At 47.5% G+C, this 26,704-nt stretch overlaps 1 protein-coding gene across 1 annotated transcript in view; it reads left to right on the top strand.

The window, feature by feature from the left end:
• The first annotated feature begins 3,508 nt into the window (after positions 1 to 3,508).
• PLP2 (proteolipid protein 2) overlaps positions 3,509 to 26,704 on the top strand; it is a 36,212-nt gene continuing 13,016 nt past the window's right edge. The window contains exons 1-3 of the mRNA XM_084836150.1: positions 3,509 to 3,679; positions 22,504 to 22,659; positions 24,420 to 24,515. Coding sequence (XP_084692276.1) covers positions 3,590 to 3,679; positions 22,504 to 22,659; positions 24,420 to 24,515 — 342 coding nt within the window. The 5' untranslated portion in view covers positions 3,509 to 3,589. The remainder of the gene's footprint in view (positions 3,680 to 22,503; positions 22,660 to 24,419; positions 24,516 to 26,704) is intronic.

Below are 26,704 nucleotides of genomic sequence, written 5' to 3'. Positions count from 1 at the left end.
AAGAACTTTGAACATAGACATGGTGATATGTGTCAATTCTTGAAGGATTTGAATTATCTGGAAAAAGAATATATTATTGACTTCTCAACTCCTACATGCGGGTTTATGGATCTCATTTGCATAACGTTCGTATTTCTCCAGTCATAACAAAACAAGGGCAGTGTTATCAAACTGACCACAAACAAATAAACCAAAACCAGGTCTGGCTTTAATAGGCATGCAAAGCTTTCATAGCATGGAGACAGCCATTCTCCCCTAACTGATATCAGCTGCCTGTGGGAAAGGAGGAGTGAAGGAGACAGGATCAAGCAAAGGGAACATCAGGGTCTGCTCTAGTTGGACTGCCCCACCCCAGGAGATGAAGGTTGAAGCAAGGCCATTCCACCAGCCCCGCTGAATGTATATTTAATTTTTTCCTCTTCCCATCTTTTTTTCCTTGTGTGTCATGTCTTTTTAGATTGTAAGCCTGTGAGCAGAGGCTGTACTTTTTGCTGATTGATTGTAAGCTGCTTGGGGAGGAGTGGGATAAACAGTACTTTAAATAAATATCAGGCAGTTGAAATAGGCACTGCTACAGAGGCCACCAGTTCAAAAGTTGGCAGCCCTAAAGAGAAGGCAGTGGAAAGCTGCATATATGTTACATGCTCCCCACTTCCCCAAGCTGTGAGAAGCTTAAGGGGCAGCGCTACTGGATTTAGTTTTATATCATACTATAAACTGACAAGCATTCAAACAATGTTATATTATTTATTTATTCCTTTTCAGTATGAGATACTTAAGCAAGTTTTCTAGATGGCTGGTTTTAAAAAGTCAACTTGTTCAGCAGCTTAACAAGAGCAGCAGGCGAGGCAGAGCAGCACAACTCTCACCAGCCTCTGTGCCTGTAGCCTAACACAGTACAACACATTCATCTGTTGAACACTGCTGGTGGGGGAAACTCCTGACACTGTACAGGAGTAGCAAGTATGTCTTTGGTATAGCAGCTTCTGAGCAGGTGCAGTCGATCTCAGCACCAGGAACTTGGGATTTCAGCAGCAATAACCTGGAAGGCCCACAAACATACTTAACTTACTTGGGTGTCCTTTCCTGCAGGGAGGGATGCAAAAATCAGAGACAGTTCCAGGGACAGAAATGACTCGTTATAGCACTGCGACAGTCCAAGGTAACGTCTGCCCATATGGAAGAGCTTCTGGATACAACCCCCTATCTCAGGGGTGTTGAAACTCAATCAGCCCGAGGGCCAAATTCCATATTGGAGAAGCTCTCGGGGGCCACATTCCAGTGGTGGACACGGCCGAGCACAAAATGGGGTGAGGCTGAAGGCAAAGGGGGCAAGACTAAAACACCAGGCATTTGCACCTTTTAGAATGGGAAGAAAAACTATCAGCAGTTGGGGGTGGTGCCACTGGAAGGGACAGGGCCATCCTGGGAACCTCAGAGGACCAGACTGGTAGGCTGGATTTGTCCAGGTAGGCTGGATTTGGCAGATCTAAGGCTCTGCGCCCCTGCTCTAAGATAGGAGCCTAGGGGAATTCAAAACTGCCTGGAAGTCACACTTGCTTCTCTGAGGGAACAATTGCCTCTGATCCCTGACATATGGGAAAAGGCTATGATTATTCATGTTGGGTTGACAACTTTTTAATAGATTGTGTTCAGGGGCTCTGTTACAGATGAAGCTTGATATTTATGAACTATTCATCTGTGTTTAGATATTGTGACAGCTTGTGTCCAATAAAGCTGTGCAGTTCTGTGCATGTTTATGCAGAAGTAAGTTCCACTGAGTTCAATGGGCCCTACTCCTAATTAAGTGTGCATAAGATTTCAACCTGAATTAACTCTTGAATACAGAGAGCCCCTGTTTTTTTTACACCCAATAACAGGCAGAAATAAGATGAGCCGTGCTGGATCAGACCAAGGGTCTATCTAGTCCAGCATTCTGTTCCTACAGTGGCCAAACATGAGAAGCACACAAATAGGACATGAGTGCAACAGCACCCTCCTGCCCATGTTCTTCAACAACTTCTATTAATATTTAACCATCATAGTTAGTGGCTATTGATTAAAAAACACAAGCGTGCATAGAATTGCAGCCTTACAACCAGATTCTATATCTGTAAACTGCCTTGGATGTGCTTGAAAGGCTATTTATTTATTTATAAACCACCCAATAGCCGAAGTTCTCTGGACGGCTAACAAAAATTAAAACCACAAGGTACAGCATAAAACAATATAAAATATGAAAGCTCAAAACTACAATAGAAAAGTACAACCAGAATAAAACCTAGCAGCAATGCAGAGATTTCAATTACAGATTTAAAACCGCAGAGATAAAAGAATGGAATGCTACAATGCTGCGAAAATAAAACGATCTTCACCAGGCGCTGAAGGAGTACAGCGTAGGAGCCGGGCAACCCTCTCAATGGAATTCATTCCACAACTGGGGCTGCACAGCAGAAAAGGTCCTCTTCCTGGTAGCCACTCGGCTAGATATAAATGTGAAAATAAACAGGAGACACCTCTCTTGCTTGGAGGTGGGATGATGTGGGGAACACTGCACCTGTTGAGTTCTGCCTGTCATGCCACTCTTAAAGGCACAGAACGTCTAACCATAAAAAGTTGACATCGCAGTCTAGAGTGACCAAGGGAATTCTCTGCACAGTTGCCAACTTTTCTTCCCAGTGTAACTCCTGTGTCTTTAACAGCAGTACAACAGGCAGAAAGCCTGTAGATGAAGATCTGCATGGGCGCCCAGGAAACACCAGCAGTTAAATGCAGACGCGCACTGCCAGATTGGGGGGGGGGGGAGTTGGCAATATGTGTTGTTGTTGTTCAGTCGAATGCACTTCCTTCATATTTTCCAGGATTGAGGCTGAAAAACAGCTTCGGGAGCGCAGCCTCGGGATGCCCTGATTTCATCTCTGTCCGTCTATTGGCGCGTCGAGGGATGTGTAGCCAATCCCACCCACGTTTGTTCTCCGAAGTAAATCCAAGGAGCTTTCTGGCCGTTCCCCCCCGCCCCGTCCCTTCCTTCAGCCCGGCCCCCGCCGCTTGCTTTTTGCAACATCTTGCCTGATGAAACGGGTTCGCCACCTTGGATAGCTCCTTTGGAGTTCTGGCTGGTTCTGACTGAAGCCCAGAATGGATCCACAGCCCCACCGCAACCGGCGCCATCAGCCCCGCCCTGCCCAGACCATACAGATTATTTCCTCGGAAGCCGAGGCTGCTGTGTTCAGCGGGGCTTACTCGCCGGTAAGCGTGCCTAGGGATTGACAGCCCGCAGAAGGAAGGGCGATGCCGCCCACAGTGGCTCTGTTGGCGCCGCCGCCTTAACCGGACCCCAGGCGTCTTTCTGCCTCGATTCCTTTTTGGAAAGTGGCAGGCCAACCTCCCTCGTCCGGCTGCCCTTAAAGGGGCAGCGACGCTTCCCCAATAAGCCCTGCCCCGCCCGCTCGCCACACCTCGTTTGACGGGCGTTCCCGCCCTCGCCACTCGCCTCGCCCAGCTTGACAGGAGACGAGGGGAGCAGCCGGAGAGGGAAAGAAAGCCGACGTCGTCTCCCTCCCGCCCCAAAGGGATCTATCCGGGCGCCATGGAGTCCTCCGGCGGCTCCAAAGGGTGCATGGAGCAGTTCACCACCTTCGTGCGCACTCGCAAGGGACTACTCCTGGCCGCGGAAATAGTAAGGGAGCAGCGGGGATGCAGCGGGTGGATGGTGGGGGAAGAGGGTAGGGCCGGGTAGGCTTGAACGCACCAGGCAGGGTGGCTTGGCTGTGTGAGCCAGGAGTTTGGGGATTAACAGTGCAATCGTATGCATGTCTACTCAGAAGTAAGCCCCACCGAGTTCAGTGGGACTTGCTTCCAGGTAAATGGGCATAGGATCGCAGCCTAAATTACTGACTCCGTGAGGGGTGGCAAATTCTATATTGCCTGTGGAGCCTTCCCCTCCGTAAGAGTGTTCCTTATTTCCATTATTTCTATATGGAAATAAGTAAAACTATTACAGAGGGGAGGGTTTCCCAACTACAGCCTGTGTGAAATCAGACACCCCCTCTCCCGCAGAGAAGAGGCGCCCCTCTTGATCTCCCTCCCGCTCCTCGCCCGCCCCCGGCCTCTTCTGCTAGCTAGGAGTGTGGCTGTGGCACCAAGCCTGCACGGTGCCTAGTCGGCATCCGCTGAAACGTAGCATGTGGCAGCAGCGGGGTGGGGGCGAAAGAGAGGTGGACTGTTTGTTTGTTTGTTTGTTTTGCTTGGAGTCACTCGCCACCCCCCGTTCCCCAGCGCCTCCAAAATCTCATAGCTGGGGATGGAACCCAGGCGTCCGGGGCGGTTTTGCGGCGACCCTGGAGAGGCTTAGACGGGAAACGCCCTATTGGTGAGGAAGGCGGCGTGCCTGTTGAGTGAGGGAAGAGTTAAAGAGGAGGGCCGGAGGGTACCGGACGCATTTCCCGCTCGTAGCCGGAGGAGGGGACTTCAACTCTGGGCGAGATATGACGGGTGGTGGCGAGGATAGTGGTCGGAGAGGGGGATCGGCGGGTCCAGTGCTAAGAAAAGGGAGCTGATGGGGCGGGGGGGGGGGCTTGTCGCTCCGTTAAGTGCGCGAGTGAGAACGAAGTCCATGCGTTGGCTCGCATTCGTCCGCCCTCTATCTCCGCCTCTCCTTTTCCATTCCAGTTCCCTGTTGTTCGACATTCTTTCCTCCTCGTTCCTGTTCCAGTTTGCAGCCCCGATCCTAGGCAAGTTTGCTCGGAAGTAAGCCCCCAACAGAGTTCCACGAGACTTCCACATTAAAGTTTCTAGGACTGTAAGCTCCTTGGGGCAGAGGCTCGTCTCTTGCTGATTGTTCACACGCTGTATAGCAAGAGGGCGTAGGTAACGTGGCGCCCTCCAGGTGTTTGCGACTACAGATCCCATAAGCCCCTGCCAAGGTGGCCTGGGATTATGGGGCTGTAGTCCAAAACGTCTGCGGTTTGTAGGCAGCTTTCTCTCCAGGTGGCTGGCTGTTAGTTTGATGTCCTTTGAGTGGTTCACATCTGCCTCCTTGCTTCTCCCCGATCCGTCGTTGCTCCAGGCCATGGTTTTGGGAGCGGCTTCTGAGCGTGCGCTGTGCTTTTCGCCTTCCGTTGAGCCATGTGCGCGCACATCTGGGCGGGCGTGAATGACTCACTGTGCCTGCCTGGGCAGACGTGTGTGTGTGTCGAGTTAATTGGAAGGGAGTGCCCCTCAGGCTCTGGGTTTGGTTAAACAGCAGTAGTTGCCAAACGGTTTCCCCAAGGTGATTCGAGATGGATACAAATGTTTCAAGCTCACGTAGGCATGCTGTGCCTGTGACTTGTGGCTACACGGGTATGTGGGAAATGGGTAGCTCTTTCCAGATAGTTGTATTATATTTATTTACTTACTTACTTATTGAATTTCTTAATTGCCCATCTGGCTGGTCACCTGGCCACTCTGGGCAATGTACAGCAATACAACAGTTTTAAAACAATACAATTCTACATTAAAACATAATATTTCTAAAAATACCCTAAGCCACCCCAAATGCCTGCCTGAACAAGCACATTTTAATGCATGGTGGAAGCTCATTAAAGAGGGGGCATGGTGGAGTTCCCTGGGGAGGGAGTTCCACAGAGTGGGGGCCACCACAGAGAAGGCCCTCTCCCTCATCTCCACCAACCTAGGTGTCCTGGCTGATGGGACAGAGAGAAGGCCATCTGAGGCTGATCTTGTTGAGCGGCCTGTCTGGTGTTGCTGGAGGCGCTCCTTAAGATAGGCTGGGCCGGAACCACATAGGGTTTTAAAGGTCAAAACCAACACCTTGAATTTGGCCCGGAAAACAACTGGTAGCCAGTGCAACTTCAGCACTGGAGTGATGTGATCATGCCAGCGGCTGCCTTTAATCAGGCGAGATTATTTAGCCATCTTGTGACTTGGCACACTTAGGGTTACCAATGTTTTCCTTTCTGGCAGGTTTCCATAGGTCTGTGTGTGTCTGTACTATTTCAGTTCCCTGGAACAACATGGTTTGCATCTCTTCCCCACCCCGAAGGATGTGTCTATAAACCTGCCAGTTAATATTTCATGCTTCTGATGCAGTGGACAGAGTCTACAAAAGCTTATGCTGGAATAAATTTGTTAGGCTTTAAGGTGCCACAGGAGTTTGATGTTTTTGCTGCAACAGGCTAATGGGTTGCCCTATCACTCTGCTTGCCCATATTAGAAGAGGTGTCACCTGCTGAATTCCTGCTTTTAATGAAGCTGTTAAAGGCACAGGAGGGTTTCCAGGGTGGTGGAGGGAAGATGGCAACCCTCGTGAACTCTCAACTTGCTTGCACCAGGATTTCAGCTGCTTCAATCCTATGCACACTTAATTTGGGAGTAAGTCTTTGAATTTAGTGAGACCTGCTTCTGAGTAAACCTGCATAGGATTGTGCAGTTAATATAAACCACAACTAGGGATGTTTCCAGATGGAGGGCTCCTACCACAAAGGTAGGCAGCTTAGTATCCTCCAGACACAACTCCCATAAGCCCCAGCCAACATGGATAATGGTCAGACATTCTGGGAGGTATAGAGCTTTTCTGCACAAGGCTTTTATTGTGCAGTTGTGATTATACACACAGTGGTTCATGGGTTCTTTAGACAGCATTGTGATCCTCCAGTTTTGCTTCTACTTTTTCAGAGCACTTTCCCAGGTTTTTTTTTTTAGAATGAGGAAGATAGAGTATTATTTCTGAAAGCACTGTTTCTACTTGTGTATTTGCATTCTGCTATAGCACAGCACCACCTGGAGGTTATGTAGTGGAAAAGCAGGAAAGGAAAAGCCATCTGTATAGAGCTCAGATCTCAATTCAGTGACGAAACTGAAAGTATATACAGCGATTAACAACCTCCTGTAGAAAAGCTCATAGTTTAAAACATCTGGAGGGCACCAAGTTTCCTTTCCCTGCTCTAGCGCCAACAATGCGAAAGCATCATGCAGCTCATTCTGTCTTTTCTTTCTTAATGGATTATCTGCAGTAAGAGAAAAGACATCCCTGCAGAAACGCTAAGAGTATTTCCAAGAAAGTATAGAGTAGCACAGTCTGTCCCCAAAACCATCTGGGATTAATGGAGAAGGGCTTTCAGACCTGTGGATGCTATCACTTCCAAGAGGCTTTGCTCAATAGTCCATATGAGTATATAATTTCCCCCCAACATTGCAAGACAATAGATTAGACCAGTGGCCCCCAACCTTTTTGGACTGGTGGGCACATTTGGAATTTTGAGAATGCTGTGGGTGCTCTCACAAAATGGCTGCCATGGTGGGTGTGGCCAGACACAAAGCACCAGTTTCTCAGAAGGCAAACTATTGAGGCTAAAAGAAAAGTAACTTGGCCAAGAGCTTAAGTACAAGGCTGAGGTGTGCTCAGAGCTTTAAAAGACAAAACCACTCTTTTAAATTCTCAGTTCTCTGGTTGGCCACTGTGGGAAACAGATTGTTGGACTAAATTGCTAGTCTGGTGCGGTCCAAGCAGCCTTCTTATCTTGCATGCTATTTTTGAAATTCGTATGAGAGGGCCTGCCGTTATGCAGCCAAAATCACAGCACCCACGCACAATTGGATGTATTGTAAGACTCTGGGGATTCCAGGGGTACGCATCAGTACAAAAAAATCTTTAGGACAAAACCCCTAAGGATGGGAGTGGGATCCCCAAAATAGCCCCATAAGAACTCAGTGGGGGGGAGGGAAGTGTACAGAGAGAAACCTCTCACTATCTGGATAAGTCACTTCCTTGCTAACACTGAGAAGTTATTTGCAAAGGTCCATAGAGGTAGAAGGGAGAGCTGCTCATTGAAATCAAAGGAGAAAATGAAGGTTTTATTGTGGTGAGGTTGAGGACTAGTGTGTCTGCCCCGCCCTGCCAAAAATACACTAACAGGTAGCAGCAAAGAGAAGACTTCCTGGCCTTTCTAACTTAGGGTGCCTCTCCACAAGCGATTTATTGCATGCTCGTGATTGGTCACTCACGGAAGTTTGTGGGTCCTTTACACGAGGTTATCAACCTCCAGGCCATCTCCCACACATTTCCCCCTTTATCTCACTTTCAAAAAGATTGAGGATAAGCTAGTAATAAAAGTTAACGGTGCCATATCGGCAGTGTGTAATGCTGGTTAGTTCTTCTTGGAGGCTTATTGCAGGTTGGGCTGAAGCTTAGAGTACAACCCTGCAATGTTATCCATTGCTCTTATGCTCACATTTCCAGCCCAGCCTTTAAAGTAGTATAAAACAATCATGCTGTGCAGTTCACTGTTATACCTCTATTGCAATCTGCTCATCCTGGCTTTTTTTAGTTTATAAATGTAGTCTAGTGTTCACATTTTATTCTGTTTTAATGGGAGTTAATGCTGTTGGTCTGTTACCTGCCCAAAGTCTTTGTGATGGAGCAGGCTTTACATTTAAGAAATCAAGCAGTGTCTGTCATTCATTGCTGATAGAACTGCAGACACCCCCAAGGTTTTCCACTTACCATCTGCATCTGCTCATAGGTACTGTGGAGCTGCTGTTTTTCAGGGTTCATAATATTGAATTAGAAGCATCTTTACAAATTCTGATCTGCATATTTATAACAGAGGGTGAACTTTTGCTTGTCTCTAGCTGTAGTGCTTCATGCTTCCAAGCAATTAATGCACAAGATAAGTGCCTGCCTGCAGACTTAGGATCTAATAAACACAGAATTTTAGAATTGGAAGGCACCTTGAAGGTTGTATAGGGTCCCTGACAGATAGAATGTTACAAAAGAAAAAAGGAATGGGGCGGGAAGAGGAAAGCAAACAAATTCAGGTACCAGAATTTAATGTTACGTAATTGATCTTATAGTTGGAGTGACCACTGAAGGGACAGTTCTGGGAAAGGAGGAGCCAAAATGGCTGTTGGTCCCAGCTGACCGCATATGAGGAGTGGGGTTTTGCTCTCTGTCCTCTCCTGTGTGAGATGTTGCAAGTGTTCTTATTTGGAGGGCAAAACTGCAGTTTATATGTAAATATGTGTGTATTGTAAATAATGGTGTTTGGGATGTATAGTGTTGGTGTGAGATGGTACAGGCATTGCATGTATACTTTATGTATGTCATCTTTTGCACATGTTTGTATATGTATATGTGTCGTGCATGTTTTCCTATTGGTGAATAAACATCGTAGGAAAATGTATGTGCGTACACATTTTGTAGCCACCTTGGGAATGTTATTGAAGAGTGAGGTGTAAATCTCTCCCATAAAGCAAATCAAATTGTGAATGTGACTGTGTTGTCTGTTCACATGTATGTTACACTGTGTAAATATATTGAATACATATTGTAATGGGACCTGGTTTTAAAATGTATATAACACTGATCAAATACGTAATCTCCAAGTGTGAATCCTTATGTAGCCAAGCAGTACTGTCCACACAAAAGAGAGAAGTATTGGCAGGCTTGGGAGAACCCCAAGATCTGCAGAAATACAAAAACATTTTAGGTGAAAAAAACTAAAGTGGGGAGGGGTGGAATGGATGATCAGACCTCAAACTGTCCAGTGAGGATTGAGGATGTTCAGTGGACATGGAATACTGGCTGATGGGGGGGGTGGAAAATGAGCGGGGAATGGAGTATCCTGAAAAGGGGACATGGCTGGATGGTGCCCTGAACAATAGCTCTCCATTCTGCAACATTTTATTGCAGGTCTCACTTGCTAAATATCTGAACTATATATGAAGGTGGTGGACGTGCATTCACTGTGTCCCATGGAGAGGGGCATCTAGGGGTGGAGTAGAATCCTCTCCTGGCCTTGTAAAAGAGAGGTAGGGGGCAGTTTCCTTGACGGGTGCAGTGGTCCTTGCTCCACCGATGGTGCCAGAGCACTTGGATGAAGTAGCTGCCCTCTCTGTTAAGAAATCTCTGCCACCTTCATTAATAATTAACAGAAACCATTTTTCAGAAATCTAGTTTTTCAGCTCTGGAGAGTTGGAAGTGGAGGAACCCAGAAATCGGAGTCCCTATCCAATTATTTTGTCTTAAACCCTCAGGGTTTCATGACTGGTGGGGGAAAGTGTGTGCTAATGCAGCTTTTTAGGCCTCTTTATTCTAAGGGTTCAGAGCAGTTATTACCTTTATATTCTGCCTTTCTCCACATAGCTCAAGATAGCATACATAGTTGTCACACACACCCCTCCTCCTAGCAACCCTGTGATACAAGTTAGGTTGAAAGACTGACTGGCCCAAAGTCACTCAGTGAGCTTCATGGCTGAATGTGGAATTGAACCCAAGTCACCCCAGTCCTAGTCCAACGCACTAATCACAACACCACATTGGCTAACAGCTACAGAAACCAAATAGGAAATCATTACCCATATGCCACCAGACCAGAGCATGTTCCTTTAAGGCTGCAGGGCTAGGTGTTCTATCAGCATGGGAATGACATGGCTTTTTTTATAGAGAAGGGAAAAGCAAGTCCCAACAAGACACAGGAAAAAGGCAAAGGAAGACGAAGGGAAGTTCTTCTCCTTGTTGTGCCGCACCCTCTCACTCCAGGGACTCTGCTGCCATGCAGTTGAGAGTGCTGCATTGTTTCTCTGAAATATCACCCACAAAGACTACAGGCATTATTGAGCCAGTAAGTGTCTGGTGCTCGAATGGAAACCATCTGGCCTGTGCGACGAGCGAAGCAATAACTCTCTATTAATTTTTAAATACCGTTTAAATAACTCTTTTAAATGCCCCTGGAAGACATTTCTCATGCTCCAAATACACAAGAGAACTTTCTCTTACTTCAGATGGATACATCTGAAATAAAACTACTGCCGTGCTTGCAGCTGCTACCTCAGTTTAGAACCCCACTTCACCCGTGCAGTCATGTAGCTTAGTCTTCCCCAATCTAGCATCCTTCTGTTGTGTTAGACTACAATGTCCATAATCCCCCCCACCCCAGCCAGCATAAGGCTGATGTAGTAAAAAGCTCATGGAGGAAATGCATTCTTTTAGCTAAATTGAACTACTATCATGCTGGTTTTGTGCCTTCTGAGTCATATTGTGTGGGTGGCACACTTTTACGATAGCTCTGAGATGGTGTGTGAGGCCTTTATTTGGCAATTGAGGATGGGTGGAATGGTTCAGTTGCTTCTGGGGAAAATCTCTGCAAGCACTGTATGTCAGGTCTTAAGCGATAATTTTGCAGTATACCACATCTCTTAATGCTTAAACTCCCCATACAAAATTGAATATATATCTCACTTGCACGCTCCTGTACACACTTCACTCTAATACAGGGGTGGGCAACTGTGGCCTTCCAGATGTATTGGGCCACAGCTCCCATGATCCCTCAGCATTGACTCTGCTGACTAGGGCTGATGGGTGATGTGGCCCTCCAGATGTTTTGGCCTACAATTTGCCCACCCCTGTCTAAAACTATCTTGAGTCACAGTTGAGGGTGGAAGAACTCCAGACAAGAGCAGCAGTGTAAAGACCAACTAGAAATAGCAAAAACAATGAAGAGTCTTGCGGTGCCTTGAAGACTAACATATTTGTTAGTCTTTCAGGTGCCACAAGACTTGGTTGTCTTTACTGTAGCAAACTAACATGGTGTAACAAACTGGAATGGGGGGGATGACTGTTCCCTACTGGCAGACCCCTTCTTTACCAGAATACCCCAGAAAAAAAATTGGTGATAGGCAGCCACCAGCCAGGGTAAACCTGCTGACACACCCTAGTCCGCCCAGCTGCTTGGGGAGTTTCTGAGCTCTGTTGCCAAAGACTCCTCCTTTCAGCCCAGCCCTAAAAAGCGAGAGAAAGGTACTTTGGCCTTTCTTGCCCAAGGGCCGGGTACCAAACTTAATAAAATCCTGATAACAAAAATTGTAGTCTTGTAACCATGTGGTCCTTCTCATGGCAAAGGGGTTTAGGGAGGTATTCTCTTTCAAAACGACCCTGCCAAATCTCCAAATATTAAAAAGGAGTTTATTAGGGGTTAAAGGGGAAAGAAACAAGGGAAGCAACAATCGCGCGCACACAATTCCAAATAAAATAAGTCTCAGGTTCCAGAGCATTTGCAGAGAGAATGGCCAGAGAGTATCATGGCCTCCAATTAGATATTATATGGAAGGTTCATGAGGAATGAGCAATCTCTTAATTTTATGTGAATCTTGAGTTCACTAAAAGCCAGCCCCCTAGTGAAGATGGATAGTTGTTCTGTCCAGTAATGTGATACCCTCTGTTTCTGATGTCAGTGGTCTGGGCAACAAATCAGAAAATTATTTAGTGGCAGGACCCACCTTCATAACAGTGCTAAACTTACATCTTGAAAGAGCCAGCTGGTTTGAACCAGTTAGCCCATTAAAAAGCAGCTTATATTTTTGGATGCATATTGGAAATAAGTGCATTCGGGCATTCTGGTGAGATCTAAAGTGAGACAAGCCTATTCAAGCATCCCAACATGGTGCCAACTTACCAGATGCTCTAGGGAACACTGTTGAGCTACATCAGCAGTAGGGGTTTCTTGCATACGAAATAGAAATAGCAAAGCAGTGAGCTAACTTTCAAGTTGCAGGGGAATGTTCCTCCTGCTTTGATGTTAAAAGGAAGAAAAGCGAAAGTGGAAAAATACGTTTCTGGTACAGGAAACACAAGAAGCTCTGCCTGCAATGCAATCTTAAGATGGTGATTCAGGAAGTTATTTGTGAGCAAACTGTGGCCAGTGCAAAAGATCTTGGATTATGCCAAAGCATGCTGGGACAAAGATGCAAGGATCACTCCCTGAAAATATACAAGACAGCAGTTACTCAGTAAGCCCTAATTGGAACTCATGGATCCCTTGTAAAACAGAAGGCAGAAATAAAGAAATCATGATAGTTCTTATATTAGCAAAGCTGGAAATCAATTTTAAATGAGAAGTTGGGTATGGAAGCAATAGAAGCTAAATTGCGTAGTATAACCTAGTAGTTAGGAGGCATATAACTCCTTTAGACAAAGTCCTATCAGGTAGAAAACTATCTGCCAGTTCTATGATTTCCCCATTCCTTCTTCTGTCTGGCTACTTTCAGTATTATCTAAAGAAGGCTAATCCTCCTATGCATGTTTAGGCAGGAAAAAAAAGTCCTACAATTCCCAGCAATATGGCTGGCTGGGGAATGCTGGGAGTTGTAGGACTTCTTTTTCCTGGCTAAACATGCATAGGGTTGCACTCTGATAAATGCCAGCAGCAGTGTTGGCCCATTAGAAAAGACTTCAGCTATGAACAGTATCACTAAATCTTTTATTAGGATTCATTAAACATCACAAAAATAGTGAGCTATTTTTAAAAAAGTTTTAGAACAGCTTTCACAATACTTACTAACCAATACATCAATAACCAAATAAAAGGGGAGTGGGGGGGAGGTGTTGGGCTGGGGGTGCAGTGAAAAGGAAATAATATAGGCAAGGTTACACATAGGAGGTAATCATACCATCAGGTGAAGCACATATACAGGTGAGTGTATATTTAAGGTTTTACTATTCAGACTCCTTGCCTCAAATCCTAGACAGCAGTGAGCTTGCTTTAGAGTTTCACAAAATTCTTAGCTCCCTGATCATTCAAGAGCCAAACTTCTAGTCCTCTGGACCAGTTAGAGGGCCTGTTAGATTCTGTATCTTTCACGATTCAAATAACATACAATTCCTTTAATCCTATAGCTAAAACCCTTTCTATTGCTTGCTACAAACACTCCCCTTACTTAAAACACACACACACACACCACTACCAACTTGTTGGCTTCAAACTCCATTCCTTTTTCTTTTAAGATTTTACTTTCTCCATCTATTAGAAGATGTCTCTTGTTCTATTGATCTGTCTGCTTTGGAGACTGACTGCCTGTGCCAATATATAATTTTGCATGGGAATAATGTGGCTTGGCTCGCTGGCTTGAGTTATCTATAGCTATTGGCTCTGGGGCAGCTGTTCTCTGCTTGGAATGCACCAAGGCCTGGATTGTGTGGGTTGATATGTGTGGAAGCTCACAGATGATTGACTCTATGATATTACTTCCTAGTGATGTAACATCTTGATAACTCATAAAATGTAACTTTCACAGTTAGATATTACAAGTTATCAAGATGTTACACTGATGCAGAGGGAGAAAACCGAACTTGAGATTCGTCTTCAGTTGCAAACTGGAGACTGCCCGCTCTTATCTTTTAAATTCAGAGATGAGTCAGCAGCAACTACCCCACCTACGTAATGTGCATTGTTTCGACATAGCAGGGGTGGGGGAAATGGTTTGGAAAAATTTTTAGTCCCCCCACATTTCCTGATTTAGCAGCAAAGCAAGGTAGGGACAGACTTCTGGGTTGCATCCCTAGATATCACATGAGCAGTCTCCCAAAACCATACCATAAACTTAAGGCTTATTATTACTATTACTTCTACTACTACTACATTTATATCCCACCTTTTTTCCCCTTGCAAGGAACCCAGGGCAACTTACATGGTCCTCCCCCTCTCCATTTTATCCTCACAACAGTCCTGTGAGGTAGGTTTGGCTAAGAGTCAGTGACTGGCCCAAAGTCACCCAGTGAGCTTCGTGGCCAAGTAGGGACTAGAACCCAGATCTCACGAGTCCCAGTCCAACACTCTAATCACTATACCACATTGGCTCCCAGATCTATGCCATAGCAGCTATAGCAGCAGGGCAGGTGTTCTGTTTGTTAGCATTTCTCTTGCAGCATTTTAAATACTCATTTCTACAGCGATTTATGATTGCACATTTTTAAAGTGGTCTACCTTGTTCTTGGCATTCACTAAGGTAGCCAATTTTTTAAGACAGGATCATGCTCTGATCATGTCTAAGAGCAGGCTTTGATGCTATGAAAATTTTTACTGGCCGATTCCTGCAGAACAAGTTGCTGTTAAGTAGCCTTGCCTGCTCTTGTGCATTTCCTGGGCTGTGTTTCCACCAGCGATTTACTCCAACCTAGCTGCATGGTGAGGTCTTTGTGTTTCCACAACGTCGTGGCCATTCAGCACCAGCCCTGCATTTTAACACAGAAAAACAGCTTCTTCTGAGACTGGTTATAGTCCGAGTTTTCCAGCTTACTTCAGCTCCATTACTGACCCGTTTTCACAACTGCCCTGGGTTCGGTATCATAGTCCTGCCCATGGGGTGTGTAGCCCGGCCTTTGTGGGTGTGCCACTCTGACCTCAGTGACCCAACCCTTTCCTTCCCTGTTTTCTGGAAGTTTCATTGCTGTTTTGGAGGAGGATGCCAAGGGACCAACTTTTAAAACATAATTGAAAAGAAGCACTAGAACACAGACCTTGATCCCAGTCAAGGGGTGTTTTTTCCCATTTACTGAATGAGGCTTATGCTCTCAATGACCACAGAAATAACAGGGAAGCCCCTCAATTGACAGGCACATATCAAAGCCCAATTCTTTAAATGTGGTTAAGCCCAATCGCGAGGCTTCGTTCCATTGCCTTAGGACATAACTCCTTCACAGCTTCCTTATAGAGATCCTGTGTGTTAAATGAGGGCTGGTTTCAGTCTCTTTCCCACAACAAACACGTTAGTGTCTCCTCAGAAGCAACTCCCATCATGGTCGCTGAGGCTTGCCGAGATTCCCCCTCAATTGAAATGGCACAATTTAAAGCCCAATTCCTTAAATGCGATTAAGCGACCAAGAGGGGCCTTGAGCTTCCAATGAACTGCCTTAGGGAGAAAGTACTTCACAGCTTCATTATAGATATCCTGCAGGTTACAACAGGGGCTGGTCTCTGTCTTTGTGTTCTCCCCCCTCCTCTTTCCCAGCACAAGCATATGTGTGTCTACTTGGAAGTAACTCCCATTGTGCTCAATGAGGCATGCTCCTGAAATGCAGGTGCATCTGGACTTTCAGGGGAAGCGGGGGAGCCTCTCTTCACAGCAAAGCTGATTCCTTTTTAAAAATCCGGTTCTCCTCCATTCGCTCCTCCTTCCGTTGTCCTGGAAATATGGTCGAGGAGGCAGGAACACTGAGGAGGTACTCAGACCCAGCCCAGTCCCCACTCAGACTCCACCCAGCCTTCAAGAAAATCATTCGATTAGAGTTCAGTGGAAACAGCACAGAGCCCCAGGCTACAGCAATGATAAACCGGGTCTTTAAGGACTGTGGAAACAGGAAAAGGAGAAGATGCGATTGGGGAAACATCACAACAGAGTTGCAAACAAAATGAAGCCGATAGCATGGAAACACAACCCTGGCCAGGCAACCTTACACTCCAAGACAGGGCAGGATATCTGACAAACAGTAAAAATTCTAAATGTGATTCAGTTACCAGCCCCTTTTTAAAAAGCTGTCTTGTTCTGACTTCAAACTGGCATATTGCCTGTTACACAGCTCTGTCTCCTATTTATGGGAAAATAGATGCTTATTTCCTTCCAGCTGCTATGGGGAATATGGCACACACACCCTTTTTTGAACATAAGAACATAAGAGCCATGCTGGATCAGACCAAGGGTCCATCTAGTCCAGCACTTTGTTCACACAGTGGCCAACCAGCTGTCAACCAGGAACCCACAAGCAGGGCAAGAGCACGACAGCACCCTCCCACCCATGTTCCCCAGCAACTGGTATACATAGGCTCACTGCCTCTGGTACTGGAGGTAGCACATAGCCATCAAGACTAGTAGCCATTGATAGCTTTTTCCTCCAGGATTTTGGCTTTAGTTATAATTTGGCATTTATGTAGGGCAGCCGTCTCAACCTGGTGTCCTCTTGATGTTTTGGACTCTCGTCAGCCCCAGCCAGCCTTGTCAATGGGTCAGGATGCCGGGAATTATATCCAAAACTTCTGGAGGGCACCAGGTTGAGGAAGGCTGATGCAGGGCTTCTTGCAGACATTCACTCAGTCATCCTGCAAGGTAGGACAATGTTATTACCCTCATATTGCAAAGGAAGAGCAAGAGACTCACCAAAGTCCAGCTGGTAGTTCATGTCTCAGGTGATATTTTAACTTCTGTCTCTTGTTCTTGGGGATGGTTCACATATAAGCATTGCATGTGACACAGTGCATTCTTTGTATCTTGGGGACTTGTTTCCACACGCTAGTCATCGCTTCATGTTGCCATTACATGCGTGTTGAACAAACCTGCCCTTCGCCACTAGACTGCCCCAGCTTTGTCCCTCTGTGCCGCACTTGTTTCTGTCGTCCCCTTTTAAGTCCTTTCTCTGCTGCCCCTTTTAACTCTTCAGCATTCTTTTGCCAGCTGTGCCCTCTGCTTTCTTGCAGCGCTCCCTCCCCCTTTCCTTCTGCGGGTGAAATGGGGGCCTGGTCTTTTAAATCTGGATTCTCGGGCCTGGCATACTTGGCGGGGGCAGCCTCTTAGTTTGTTTAGCAGTCGCCCTAGTGACAGGCCCATCCCTACGTGCTTCCCGCCTGGCCTCTGCCCAGTGTGCTGGGGAACAGATTGGGCCTTTGTCTCCAAGGCCCACACCTGGCAGATTTAGCTGCCAGATGTGGTTACCAGTTGCCACAGCTGCAACATTCCCATGGCTGCCCGTCCTTTGGCTGGGATGCACCTTGGACTCAATCCCTGGTGTGCATCTCTCGTCAAAATGATCTCGGCAGGACTGGGGAGGACTCCTGCCTGACAATACATGCAGGCAGATGCACCCATGGCCTGGTTCAGTTTAACAAAATATTCTCAGGTGCCCAAAAAAACATTTATTACGCCCAAGGTGTTTTCGAAAGGAGTTTTTTGAGCATTTTAAGACAGAACAAGCATTGGAAGGATTCTTTCCGACACATTTGGAGAAAGATAAGTGGCCTCTGAGGAAGGAAAGTCTTTTCCGAAACGCATTTGACATAATAAACTTCTTTTCAGGCACCTGAGAATATTTTCTCTTCTGTTTCGGGACGCATAAAGTGCCTTCCCCTCTTGCTGTTTCCCGGATTCGTTTTAAGGCATGCTTATTTCTTTCTCCAGCATCTGGGTACAAATAGAATTCTAGTCCACCAGCTTCCTCAGAGTTAACAGTTAACTTACACTGATCAGCGGCACCACAAAATGGGTGGAACAACACTTCCAAGGGACACCCTATGCATGCAACAGGGTCCCCCACCCCAGATATCCCCATACAGCAGGGGTGGGGAACGTCTTTCAGCCTGACGGCAGAATTCAATTTCAGAGAAGCTCTCTGGGGCCGCATTCCATGGTGGGTGGGGCAAAGGTAAAGGGGGCAGGACCAAAGGCAAAAGGGGTGGAGTCAAAAAGCAAAAAATACCAGCATATTGTAGCTTAAAGCTCTTATTGTCAGAAACTAAGCATAGGAGAGGCATTTTAGAATGGGGGGGGGGGACTGCACAAAAACTGAGAAACCACTGAACCCACTGAATGGCTGGGGAAAAGGAGGCGGGGCCATCTGGGGAAAATCAGAGGGCCAGATTGGAACTCCAGGAGGGCAGGTTTGGCCCCTGGGCCTGAGATTGCCCATCCCTGCTTTAGAGTACCTCTCTTTATGGATTTTCATATGGAAAGGAGTGACTGCTACTTTCCCAGGCTGGTAAAGTTTTTCATCTTATTTGCAATATAATTAATCTTATTTTGTGGGATGCATTCAATGCTCCCCACCCTATATATTGTTTAATATGCTAAGCTCCTTAAAATCCAAGCAAATGTCATTACATGTCCGCCCATTGGGAGGCTTTGGGGATTAGAATGCACCGAGTTGTTAGTTTATCCTGGTCCCCACATGCTGGGTTTGGGGAGAGAAGCAAGGCCAAGTGTGTGTGTGCACATGTGTGTGCACATCTGTGTGTGTGTGTGTGTAAATTCTGTGTGAACAAGCAGCAGTCTGAAAGTCTGCCTTCAGCTCTCTTAAAAGTCACACATCCCTTTTCTGGGTTGAGATGGCAGCTTTGTGAATCAAATGCTAGGCAAGAAAATATGTCGTCATGGAATGCGATGAGCCAACTTGGAGTCTCCCACCAGCTTCCTCCATTATACTCTCATCCCAAGGATTGTGTTTGTGTCCACCTATCAGATTTAAGGGGCAGGCCAACCAGTTTCTCATTAGGATGTATTCTTTCATTCTAATCGAGGGTGATACTGGTGAGTTATGAATTGATAGACAGCCCTCCATGTAAGCATTTTTGTTTTAATTGCCTCTTCTTTGTACCACAACCTAGAACTGGTGCACATGGCTTTACACATTGTGGATAAAATCACTTGTATTTAGACTGACCTAGATGCCGTAGTTTTAACAAAATCCGAGATGGATGTAGCTAGTGCACTGTCTGGTCATATTCTCAGGGATACCTTTCATTTTGTACAACCTCAGGCTGTTTTTAGGGTTGAGGATTACTACCTGCTCTCTGGATCGATTCCCATCCTGGATATTGAAAGCTGCCAGGATGGGTCTGAAGAGTTGGACCTTGGAGATGGTGAATGCCTCCTTGAGTGAGGGAGTGTCCCCTACTAAGTGATTAGGCGGTTGCTAAAGAAACTAAGCTTAAATGATCTGGGACAAAAGTCGTCCAGTCCCAAACCTACCTTCTCTGAGCAAGGTTCTAGAGAAGCTGTTGGCCTTTCATCTTCATGTGATCTTGGAGGATACTATTTCAGTCTATTCCAATTCAGCTTGCAGCCTGGTTTCAGAATGGAACAGCCTTGGTCATCCTGGTGGATGATTTACATTGTGGATTGAAGGGACGGGGGAGTGCAACCCTATCGGTCTTCCTAGAACTTAGAGCGGGTTTTGATGCCATCTGCCATGGCCTTCTGGGTTGCCTTGCTGGGTTGGGCCAGGAGGCATGGTGTTATGGTGGCTCTGGTCCTCCCTGAAGGATCGTTCCCAGAAGGTGATGCTGTGGGACCCCATGCTATTTAACATCCACATTGAGACTACAGGGGAAGTCATCTGGAGCTGTGGGCTGGGATGTCATCAGTATGCAGATGACACCCAGCTTTACCTCTCTTTTTTTCTGCCTACAATCCCAGGGAAACTGTAGAACTCTTGAACAAGTGTCTGGTGGCAGTCTGGGGATAGATGAGGATGACCAACCTGAATTGTAATTCAGACAAGATGGAGGCGCTATGAGTAGGAAAACTCAGATCTAGGGGGAGGTGTTCAAGTAGTCTTGGACAAGGTTGTACTGTCCCAGAAGGACCAATATTGCCACTTGGAGGTTTTCCTGGACTTGACTGTATCTGTGGAGGTGTGGTTGATGGCCAGCTGAGATTCTAGGACCTACCCTCTGTTATACATGCACTAGTGACATCCAGGCTGGACTACTGTAATGCGCTCTATGCGGGGCTGTCTTTGAAGACGGTCTGAAAATTTTAGCTGATGCAGAATTCAGCTGTCCAGATGGCCAGGTGGTTGGAATATGTGACAGGAATACCAGTTGCACTGGTTGCTGGTGCATTTCTGGACCCAATTCAAAGTGCTGGTATTGGACTTTAAAGTCCTGGGCAGTTGGGGACCAGGTTATTTGAAGGGTTGCCTTTACCCATAGGATCGTTCGTACCTGCACTCTGAGCTCATCTTCAGAAGCCCTGCTTGTTTGCCCGTCTGCAAGCTCCATAAGGTTGGTGGGAATGAGAGACGAGGCCTTCTTGGTGGTGGCCCCTTGTTTATAGCGCTCCCTACATATGGGACCTACAGTGCTGGCCTTCAAACAAGCCTTAAATGCATGGGGGGCGGGGTCATTTTTCTTAAGCCTTTTGATAGTGCTGGTTTTAATATTGATTTTAGTCTGTTTTGAATTGTTCAGTGGCCAAGCTATAGCATGATTCTGTATTGAATTTTGAACTGCTGTTTTAACCTGTTTCCTCTTGTGGCGAGAAGGATTTTTAAGACTGTTTATTTTAAGAATGGTTTTATGATGTATCTCGTGTAAGCTGCCCTGTGAGGGCTGTGTCCTAAAAGGAAGCCTAATAATCTATATGTAAATATTTATATACATATTTATTTTTAGGGGGAGTAAATATTTAGGGGGAGCAAAACACAGAAGATTCAGTAGTGAGGGCTATGAGCAAGGGGATTACCTAAGGCAGGGGTGGGGAACCTCCTGCGAAGGTTCCTTCTCCGGCCTGCAGAGACTTGGGCTCAGCCCTCTGGCCTGGAGGGTTTGGGGCGGATGCAGGGAGAGCAGTCCCCTTGTGATCGGACAAAACAAGGGGATGCCCCTTAGTGCTGCGCTGCCCATTCCCAGTTCAGAGGGGGAGCAGCATGCTAAGTCCTCTGAACTTGGCCGAGACTTGCAGGAACTCCTGCAAGGGCCAGCCAGGCATGCGTCACTCCTGCTTCTCATTCCCCACATGAGGAACAAGAAGCAGGAGCAAAGCCAGCTGTGCACACAGCCAGTGCTTACAGAAGCTCCTCCAAGTGCCTGCTGAGTCCCTTCACTTCTTTGTTTTGCGCGCCATTTGCCACCCCAGTTGAGATGGCAAATGGCACCCAACTGTGTTGCTGCTTGAAGGAGTGGCTCCTCCAAATGCTGGGTGAGTCCCTTCCCTTCGTGCATCGTCCCAGTTGGGACAGTGCATGACACGCGAAGGAGGTGCCCCACTCGGCTGATGCTTGGAGGAAATGCTCCCCCAAGTGCCAGCTGAATCCCTTTCTCCATGCAGAGGGAGGCGTAGAGAAAGGAAAAATGGGCAGGAGCAGATGATGTCAGGCAAGGGGCTTTGGGGGTAGGGTCCCTCTCCCTTGACATTATCTGGTCCACTAGATTGGTCAAGGGGGTGCAATCCGGCCCCTGGACCAAAAAAGGTTCTCCACCCCTGACCAAGGGGCTAGGAAGAAGGCAGGCTCCTTCTGTGAGCATTCCTTGTAGAGCTAGGCAACATATATTGTGTGTTTCATAGAGCAAGCCTTGGGATCGTTTGGAATTACTGTTACATTGCCTAAAATCTACTTGACGGTGTACAAAAATCAAACTAGAAGACAGCTGCCTTCGTGTGCCATTTTAAGCCCAAAATTCTGGCGTACTAAACCACAATGTGAATATGCTTGCGCATGTAAGGCCACTCGCTCCCATTTCTCCTCCCTTTGTGACAGCAGGTAAACAAGCCAGAAAGGGGTGAGCGTTGTATGATGTCCAAATCTGTGATCATGGTTAAGCATGCCCAAACAAGCCAGGATTCGAAAGCCAAGAACAAACCCTGGTTTAAAGTTGGCTTACAATCCTGGCTTGTTTGGGCGTACTTAGCCATCATCTTTGGTTTGGACATCACGTGAAGCTATCTCCTTCCTGGTTTGTTTACCTGTTTGCCTGAACAGAGGAGCTAAGTGGGAGTGAGCAGGCATGCACCAACATGCTGCTTGTTCACACCCTCATTTATTAAGCCAGACTTTCTGTTTGAAAGTAATGTGCAAGAACTAAGAAAGGACAGACAACCTTGGAAGGGACAACCTTGTCAGCCCCAGAGACCCATCTTTTTAACCCCAACCTGCAAGATGGGGGGGACTTCTTTTAATAGTTAACTTCTATGTCCATCCTTCTCTTTCTATGTTCTGCTTTTTTTTTTCTCCCTTCCTAGATCGCATGTACGCTCATCCTGATCCTCCTTGGGGTCTCAGGAGCACCCGGCTATTCGTCTTGGGCCATCTTCATGTTGATTTACTGTATCGTCATCTTCATCCTCTTCACTTGTGATTTACACACCCAGCTGGGTTTTATCCACTGGGGATGGACTGTAAGTTTTCTGTTCTATAATAAGTACTGGGGCGGGGCAGGGCATTCGTGCAGCACAGTAGAAAGGTGTCTGTGCGCGCTAGGAAATAAAATATTTTGCACTGAAGTAAAACCAAATTCTGCGATTTGTGCAAAACTGAGCACTAATGCCCAAGTGTGGTTTAAAAACCAAACCTGTATTGCATAATTATCCTACTTGTGCTTGTCAAGGGGAGATGCAAAGAGCATAATTTATTTAGGACTGATAGATAAGGTGATGCACCTTCAGTATACCTTTGGGGGCAGGAATGGAAGTTTAGGTGGTTTGCCAGTTGGTGCGTTCCATTTCCAAAGTTCAGAACCTAACGTATCAAACCTGATTGTGCACATGTTGAACAAGGATTTAAGGCAGACTTCCCCAAGCTGGTGGCCTGCCAATGTTTTGGACTTCAATTCCCATCAGCCCCAGCCATCATGGTCAGTAGTCAGGAATGCTGGGAGTTGTAGTACAAAATATCTGGAGGGCACTAGGTTGAGGAAGCGGCCTTGTATTCACAGAGCCTGCCCGTTGGTATACTTACCCTAGTATGACTGACTCTGACAGCACACAGCAGCCCTCCACGGTCCCAGGCCAAGGTCTTTTCCCAGTGCTGCCACGTGAGACCCTTTGGACGGAAAATGGTGGGGGTTAGATTGAGGACTTCTTCATGCATGGCAAACTGTGGGCTCGGCTCTTAGGTGTTTATGGCTCCTTCTTCACTTGTCCAACCTATTTCAAAACATCCTGCCTACATTGCACTCGCCAGAAACTATCTCTTGGCAATTTGCACAACCTTTACATATCTGAGGGGAAAGGAGAGAGAATGTCAGAAATGCATCTATCCAGTGGAGGCTGGTGGATCCACTTTTGGTGTGACTGTGCATCCACTCTGGGTTTCAGTCCCAACGAGCCAGAACTCTAAAGGAGCTATCTACGGTGCTGAAACCATTTTGAGGATAGGGTTCAGCACTTTGGATAGCGCCTTTAGAGTTCTGGCTGGTTCTGACGAAAACCCAGAATGGACCTACAGACCCACCAAAATCAGAGCCACCAGCCTGTACCTTGAAGTTTTGGTCATAGACAGACCCGTTTCAGCTGCAGCCCTCTACCTCCTTGCCGGGGAGGAAGCCCTGCTGAACTCTCAATACGACTTACCTCCAAATGGACATGTATAGCAACCTCCTCCACCCTTGTGCCCTCCAGATGTTTTGGACTACAACTCCCAGCATCCCTGACCATTGGCTAAGCTGGCTGGGGCTGATGGGAGTTGCAGCTGAATGTACCTGTAGGGCACCAGGCTGGAGAAGGCTGATGTATAGCAGGGGCAGGGAACCGCTTTCAGCCCGAAGGCCAAATTCAGTTTCGGAGAAGCTCTCAGGGGCCGCATTTTCTGAAGGCAGAGGGGGTGAGGCCAAAAATACAAAAAACACCAGAGTCTTCACTTCAGCCTCTTATGACCGGTGACGAAGCCTTCAGAGAGGCTTTTGAACCTTTTAGAATGGGGGGGAAACTGCACAAAAGCCAGGACTCCACCCGATGATTAGTGGTTGGCGGAAGGAGGGTGGGGCCAGGAGAAGGGGGCGTGGCCATCTGGGGACCCCTGGACGGCCAGATTTGGCCCCTGGCCTGTGGTTCCCTACCCTGATATATAGGACTGGGCTGTGTTTGGATCCATGTAAACCCTATTTTGGACAATTCTGCGCCATTCTGACTTTTCCTCCTCTTCTCTTGCTTCCTTTCAGGATTTCATCAGGGCTGTCGTAGGAGCCGTTGGCTTCATCGTCACCTCCCTTATCGTTCTCATAAGTTACCACAATGGAGCCAGCATCGCTGGCGGGGTAAATGCTCGCACAGATGTGTGGAGGGCAGGGCAGGGAAGCTGGGAGGCGGCCTTGGCAGGGAGCACAAATCTTCAGGAATGGTGCCATTCACGAGAAGAGGCCGTGCTCAGTAGCTAGGATGCCAGCTGGAGAACTCTCCAGGGATTTGCTCTGGATATCCCTTGCAGGAGCCCCTTTGTAGGCAGGAGAGGGTCTGCAGGCGTGACCGGGGAGCAGGCGGGGGTGGAATAATTCCAAACTCCTCGGCTGCGACGCAAAAGGCCGCCACCATGCCCTCCTACGTGGAAGGGCAGAAGTGCAGAGCGTGGCAGCACAGGGGTCCTGCCCCAGTGGCAACCCATCCTAGGGGAGGCACTGGTTAGCTATTGCTGAATGGTCTAAGTCAGGAGCGCAGACCCTCTTTCAGCCTGAGGGCCGAATTCCATTTCGGGGAAGCTCTCAGGGGCTGGGTTCCAGTGGTGGGCGGGGCCAGCACCAAAAGGAGGTGGGCTGAAAATACAAAAATGCCAGTGTCCCGTAGGTTAAAGCCCTCACTGCTGTACAAAATACAAACAATGCCAGCGTCCTGTAGGTTAAAGTCCTCACTGCCGTACAAAATACAAACAATGCCAGCGTCCTGTAGGTTAAAGTCCTCACTGCCGTACAAAATACAAACAATGCCAGCGTCCCATAGGTTAAAGCCCTCACTGCCATACAAAATACAAACAATGCCAGCGTCCCGTAGGTTAAAGCCCTCACTGCCGTACAAAATACAAACAATGCCAGCGTCCCGTAGGTTAAAGCCCTCACTGCCGTACAAAATACAAAACATGCCAGCGTCCTGTAGGTTAAAGTTCTCACTGCCAGTAACGAAGCCTTAGGAGAGGCATTTCAGCCTTTTAGAATGGGGGGAAAAAACTGCGCAAAAACTAGGAAGCCACCAAACGGTTGCAGGGGAAGGGGCAGGGAAAGGGGGTGGGGCTTTCTGGAAAACTCCAGGTGGCTGGATTGGGACCCCCAAAGGGCCAGATTTGGCCCCTGGGCCTGAGGTTCTGCACCCCCCCTGGTATAAGTGGAGGTGGTGACAGCCAGGCCTGGCTGCAAATTCCTGCAGATGGCCCAGCCACAAATCAGTGTCTGTGTCAGACTGTGTTGCTTCCTAGGGCCACTGTGCAGTCTGACTTTGCCACCATCGCCCCAAGGGGGGTAATGCAGTTGTTAGGCTAGCGTGGGCCACTGCCTAGTGCAGCTGTCCATGATCCACACTGATTGTGGGGACTGAATGAAAGGCTCCCGTGAGCCCTGCCTTCCTAGCCCCAGAGGAGGATGGCGGCTGCCTCTCCGTAGGTTACTGTTCCAACCCGTTTCTGATGGTGGTGGACAGTTCTGCTTTGACTCTGCCTTGGTCGCTATTGGATGCAGAAATGCAGCAGAATTATCCACCCCCTCAGAGGAGGCCTCTGGGCACGTCACTGTTCCGAGCTTGCCTCTTCACAAAGCGGGAGGTATGCTCAAAAACACCAAAATCCTGGGGCTGGGCTTCTCTGAGGGCAGATCATTGTTACTCTTTGACACTCTCGAAGTAAAACCCTTTTTCCAGGTGTAGAGAGTGAAGTGTCCCTCCTTTATCGTTAGTTCGAGAAATACTGCCCTACAGTGAAGGCTGGGGAGCGGGGCACTCCATGCTACAGTCTGCTAAGTACATACCCTGGAGGGACATGGGGGATGGATGGTGTTTGCCATGGGCTATCAGCTGCTCTTCATCTTCCTAGGGTGCCTACAGCTGGTACTAGGAATGGCCACTGGTGGGAACGGGATTGCATCCCATGCTCCTAGAGGCAGGCCCTGCCCTGAAATTGGTGGCAGGGGAACCTATCAGACGTCAGCTTCATATTTTTCTTTACGTCTCCAGGCAGGCTGGTAGGAGTGATTCCCACTAGGGACGGTGCAGGCTCCCAGTTGGGGCCCGAAGCCCGATGAGAGATCACCAGCTCAGCCCCCCGAACACCAGTCCGCAGACCCCAGCACCTGCCCAGCTCAGCGCACGCTCAGCTGGGCAAGCATGCGGGCACCCGCTCCCTCACCAAGCACCATTTGCCACTCGAATGGCTGCTCGTCCTTTTCCGTAAGTATCCCATCTACGCAAATGGGGGCCTTAAAAGGGCAATGTCGGCAACATTACCTGCATGTAATGTTTCAGACATTGC

The sequence above is a fragment of the Heloderma suspectum genome, chromosome 2 (assembly GCF_057233095.1).
Source record: "Heloderma suspectum isolate Gila_16-S chromosome 2, 16-S_ref, whole genome shotgun sequence".
Lineage (NCBI taxonomy): Eukaryota > Metazoa > Chordata > Lepidosauria > Squamata > Helodermatidae > Heloderma > Heloderma suspectum.
This window is presented reverse-complemented; position numbering and strand designations above follow the sequence as displayed.